Raw genomic sequence first — 5695 nt, 5'->3', positions numbered from 1 at the left:
TTCGGGCTTGGGCGCTGACTGCGGCGGTCTGAGCGCTTTTCACTGCGGCGCTCTCTACTACGCCGGCTTCGCTGTTCATTGCCCTCACGACTGCCGTCTCGGCTGCGTGAAGGAGTCCTTGACCAATCACGGCCCATCACCAATCTTGTTATCGTTATCCCACTTCTGAAGCTGTTGGGTTGTGGAATGAAACGCCTTCTTCACAATTGATATTTTAATATTCCTCCTTGTTACATTCACTTTTTACTATAATATTCGCAATCTTTCACAATCTTAAATAATAGATTTAAATAACCCTAAAACAAGCATGAGGCACGACTAAGGCACTGACTTGTTGACCGCACTAGTCGGTTGTTCAGGATCAATTGCTAGCTGATCGTTTCTTCAAAAAATGTGAGCGATCGACTGACAACTAACCGACTGGAGGGGAGGTTAAGTTGTCAAGCGGTAGATTATAAATAACAGAAAACCTTGTCTATGGAAAATAATGTACTATGTATGATTTTAAGATTTGTAACAGCTCGGCCATCCGATCTTCAACGAGTGCCTTCGTTGGCTTAAATTAAATTTAAACAAAAATAAAATGTTAAAATATGGAAAACAAAATGCAACCATACTTACATGAAATTGAAACAAATACTTATAATAATATGTATTTACAACTAGTTCCCGAAGTTTGAATTGGTATGATTAGCTTTTACAAATAATCAAAATTACACAAGGAAACAAGCCTAGAATAAGATTTACAAATTTCGAAAAAAAAAAAGAAAATAAATAAATATATATATCTCTATTGGAACTACTTCGACAATCGCTACAAACATTTGTATAACAAAAACTCACTTCTCTATCCGTTTGATTAGGACTAATTCAAATTCAAATAATTTATTGCTCACCAATACATTTTTACATATTAGTGACCTTATGCAGGTATTGCAATACAATCATAATGTTATATTTAAATTACATAATACTATCTCATACATTTAAATTTGACAATAATTAGATCACAAAAATAACAATGTACAATAATAATTGTTGCTTTCTTATGGGCGGCACACCATTGTACCCAGCATGCCCTCAACAGTAATCAAAATCACTCAGAACTCACTGCTTGCACATAGACTGCATATTGTTACTCTTTGGGCGGCACATCATTGTACCCAGCATGCCCTCAACAGTAATAAAAATCACTCAGTACTCATTGCTTGCACATAGACTGCATATTGTTACTCTTTGGGCGGCACATCATGCCCGGCATGCCCACAGTATGTAAGCTATTCGTTTTGGGCGGCACATCATTGTGCCCGGCATACCCATAATAATCATACAAAATCACTCGGTACTCACTGTTCACACATATACTGCATTTTGGTTCTCGTTGGGCGGCATATTGTGCCCGGCATGCCCACAATATGCAAGCTATTTCAAATTCCATGTGTTTGTTATAAACGTCGATCATTCTTCGTTCATACCAAACACGTAGACTTGACTCGTCATTTATAGAAGGATGTGTATTACAACATACATAAAGAACTTTAAACTACCTAATGTGTATGTATAAAATTTAATTATTTTGATTCTCAATGGCATCAGAACAACTATCATCACCGTCATTATCGCTATCAGACATCGATTTAAAATTTAACCAAGGGTGCATTTTGTCGGCTGCCACGACAGCTTCGTACCGCCTACCTTTTCGAGATAAAGGGGTATCCTCTACCACATAACGGTCGTTTGGTAAAACTTTAATTACGCGGTACGGTCCCTGTAGTTTGGGTTCCAACTTTTTAGACTGCCCGCTGCCAGATGCAACTGCTCTCAAAATTCGCACTAGATCACCTACTTTATATACTTTTGCCGCTTTTCTTTTTCTATTATACCGTTCTTCACTGACCTTCGCTTGCTGTTGCATCAGGCAGCGTGCATCTAATCTAATATCGTCAATCTTACCGTCTACTATTCCATGTCCTACATCCGAAATTACTTCACTTAATATACCTTGCGAAGGATTTGTAACTCTACGCCCAAATAATAATTCACTAGGAGTTTTTTTTGTGACGTCGTGTATTGTCGTATTAATGCCTAACTGTATATCCGATAGATTATCATCCCATGTTCTAGGATCTTTGCCATGGTTCATGGTTCCCAATGATGCCAATATAGTTCGGTTTGACCTTTCTACTTGACCATTTGCTCGCGGCGTGGCTACTGCATTCATAACATGCTTTATGCCTAAGGCCTGTATAAACTTCCTAAACCTCTTGCTGGTAAAACAGCTACCTCTATCAGAAATGAGGCGTGTTGGAGTACCAAAATACCCAATAAGATTTTTTTTTAATTACTTTTATAGTTTCCGACGTTTTGGTACTTTTGACGGCAGCCAAAGAAACAAATTTAGTAAAGGCATCGATGATTACTAAGATATATGAGTTCCCCTTCTTACTCTTAATGAAAGGCCCAACATGGTCCACGTGGACCGTGTGAAAGGGGATTTCTACTTTTTTTATGGAATGTAGGTGACCTTGTCGAGCACCACCTGGCATCTTATGGTGAGCACATTCTAAACATGCTGAAACATATTTGGTGACAAAGGTTCTCATTTTAGGAAACCAATATAATGCCCGAATACGATCTAAAGTCTTTTCTAACCCAAAATGGCCTACGTCATCGTGATTGGCTTTAACAATTTGCCAGCGTGCGCCTCTAGGCACTACCCATTTGATATTATCATCAGCTATGATCCTGTATACACGTCCATTTTTTAATTTGTAATTTTGAAATGTACTTATGTTGGGGGATTCTGGATCACTTAATATTTCTTTAATACGCCTTATATCGTCATCTGAAGATTGAATAGTAGTAATCCAATCTTCAGCAGTAACACTAAGTATATCAATAACGTGCAAATCGTCTACTTTTGAGTCTGATGGAGCTCGACTCAGGGCATCCACATGTGACATCTTATCTCCTGGTCGATACTCAATTTCACAGTCATATTCTTGTAACTGCACCCACCATCTTGCAATTTTCGGGATCACATCTCGTTTTGTAAGTGTGGTGCGTAATGAATTACAATCTGTTAGTATTTTGAAGCGTAGGCCTAACAAGTAGACCCTAAACTTGTTTAATGACGCTATCACAGCTAGAGTTTCTAACTCAAACGAGTGAAGTTTCTGCTCTTCTACCGTGGTTTGACGACTGTAGTATGCTACAACTCTCCATAAACCTTTCTCGTCTTTCTGAAGAAGAATACCCGCGATGCCAAATCTACACGCATCCGTGTGTAACTGAGTTTCTAAATTTTTGTCGTATAGTGCGAGAATTGGTCTGCTGGTCAATCGTTTTTTAATCTCTGTAAATGCAGTTGCTTCTTCTTCCCCCCATTTCCAAGGCGCATTTTTCTTTAGAAGACCCGTCAATGGTTTTACTATCAGAGCAAAATCCTTGACAAATCTTCTAAAGAAGCTGGCAAGACCTAAAAATCGTCTAACGTCATGCTGATTTAAGGGAGTAGGAAATTTTGAGACTGCTCCAGTTTTCGCAGAGCCTGGTTGGATACCATTACCACTTATTTCAAACCCTAAAAAGTCTAATTTATCAAACATAAATTTACATTTCTGCATTTTCAGTGTTAAGCCTCCTTCTTTTAATAAGTTCAAAACTTCTTCTAGTCTTTGCAGCGCTTCATCAAAGCAACGCGCGGGTATCAAAACATCATCCATATACACAATTACATAACTTAACCGTGCTTTATTAAGAATCTTATGCATGGCTCTTTGGAAAACCGAAGGAGCGTTTGCTAAGCCAAATGGCATTCTGGTGTATTCATATTGTCCATCTGGCGTAACAAACGCGGTCTTCTCTTGAGACTTCTCCGAGATGGGAATCTGATAGTACCCTGAAGCCAAATCCAGCGATATGAACATCTTATGGCCCGCTAATTGATCAAGAAGGTCTTCTACCCTAGGGAGAGGATAATGGTCTCGCTTAGTCCTGCTGTTTAAGGCTCTGTAGTCAACACACATTCGCCTCTCACCACTTTTCTTTCTTACCAATACAATGGGGCTCGCGTAAGGTGATGAAGACTCCTTAACTATACCACAATCTAACATTTCTGCTACCATGCGCCTGACATCTTCTCTTTCTGCATACGAGAGTCTATAAGGCCTGTAAACTACCGGTTCTTCATTCTTTAATTGTATATCCATTTCTAATACAGTTGTAAATCCGAGATCCTTAAGACAGGAAGAAAAACAGCTGCTATATCTTGCGAGCAAGTCCTTCACCATTTGTTTTTCTAATTCGCTAAGATTATCCCCTATAACAGGCTCAGATATATCATTCCTGTCAGTGAAATTAACGTTATTTACATATTTACAATCATTACTCATTACCATACTGCGTATCAGCAACTGTTCACGTTCTAGAATTAAACCCTTAGTTCTAGGATTTAAGATAAGAAGACAGCCTAATCCATCTTTTAATTCATATTCTCCCGGAAACAAATAGAATTCAGAACCATTTTGTCCCCGCATACCACCTCTAACATATACAGTACAAGAAAGTTCAGGTTTTGCTAATACTGCGACAGTTTGTATTGCCTCAGGGTTAATATAAGTTTGCTCCCTACATAACAAGTGTATTTTAGCGTTTTGGGTCTTACAAATCTCCAGTTTATCTACGGTTTTAGTAATTTTAATACCCGGCCGTTCTGAAAATGAATGCCCTAGAAGCACTGGATAGTTAATGAGGTTATCATTAATAACTAATATTTCTATATCTTTTTCAGTAATTCCTTGTACCTCAATATTAACTAACGACTTACCGATAGGCTGGTACGGTATATTGCCTAGGCCTTTTAGTAAGGGTAAATCATTTGTGGTCCAATCGAACCCTAGATTTAGGGCGTCCGTCAACCGAATTAGAGTACATTCGCTCCCTAAATCTAAATGACATTGGACATTTACCCCGTTAATACGTATAGGAAAAGTGTAAATACTCGCCGATTGTTGACTAGAGATTTTCAACACGGTTTTTTCCTTATCTAGCTTTTGAGCGGGTTCCATTTTAGAACACGCATTAGACAAATGACCTAATAAATTACAACGACTACACTTTAATAACGGTTTATTGCATTTATAGCTGGGGTGACCTACTTCGTTACAATTGAAACAAGTTATCCGACCCGGTTCGAATCTATTCGGCTTATTCAAGACGCTATTTGAATTATTTGGTACCGGCCGTTTATCCCTATCTCGAATTGATCTTTCGGTATCCCTAGAAACGCCTGGTTTAACAGTTTTAAAAAATTTGAGTAACTGTTCAGGTTCAGAAAATTGTGCCGCTTGAGCTCCTAGTCTAATACCCCTATCTTCAATTCCATAAATTAGACAATCAACTGCATTTTTGCCATATATGTTGCAACGGTTTAGTAAGTTAATTTTAGTGTAATAATATAATTCGGGAGATTCACTAAACCGTAGTTTTTTATTCAACATTTCAGTTAATAATTCACCATAATTCTGGGTAGATGGAAAAGTTTCAATTAATTTAACTTTCCATTCCTCCCAAGAATACAGCAAAGTGGGGAGACTTTGGTACCACGTTTTAGCTATTCCCGAGAGTTTAGGCAGAGCGTAGTGCACGACTTGTTTTTCTGACCATTCGTAAATTAATTTACATTCCTCAACCT

General features: G+C 38.2%; 1 protein-coding gene across 1 annotated transcript; it reads right to left on the bottom strand.

Annotated features, from left to right (window-relative positions):
- Nucleotides 1-1567: 1567 nt before the first annotated feature.
- On the bottom strand, nt 1568-2143 carry LOC149895149 (uncharacterized). The gene has a single exon (XM_090119159.1). The coding sequence runs from the start codon at nt 2141-2143 to the stop codon at nt 1568-1570; it is 576 nt and encodes a 191-aa protein (XP_089975285.1).
- Between the last annotated feature and the right edge of the window lie 3552 nt (nt 2144-5695).

The sequence above is a fragment of the Colias eurytheme genome, chromosome 32 (assembly GCF_061535395.1).
Source record: "Colias eurytheme isolate Ceu_HAF_F1 chromosome 32, ilColEury1 Martin Lab GWU primary, whole genome shotgun sequence".
Taxonomy (NCBI): Eukaryota; Metazoa; Arthropoda; class Insecta; order Lepidoptera; family Pieridae; genus Colias; species Colias eurytheme.
Note: the sequence above shows the minus strand (reverse complement) of the source record. Positions and strands in the feature narration are given on the sequence as shown.

Coding starts and splice junctions, on each gene's coding strand:
- LOC149895149 (XM_090119159.1), bottom strand. CDS start 2,143: ATGAACCATGGCAAAGATCCTAGAACATGGGATGATAATCTATCGGAT.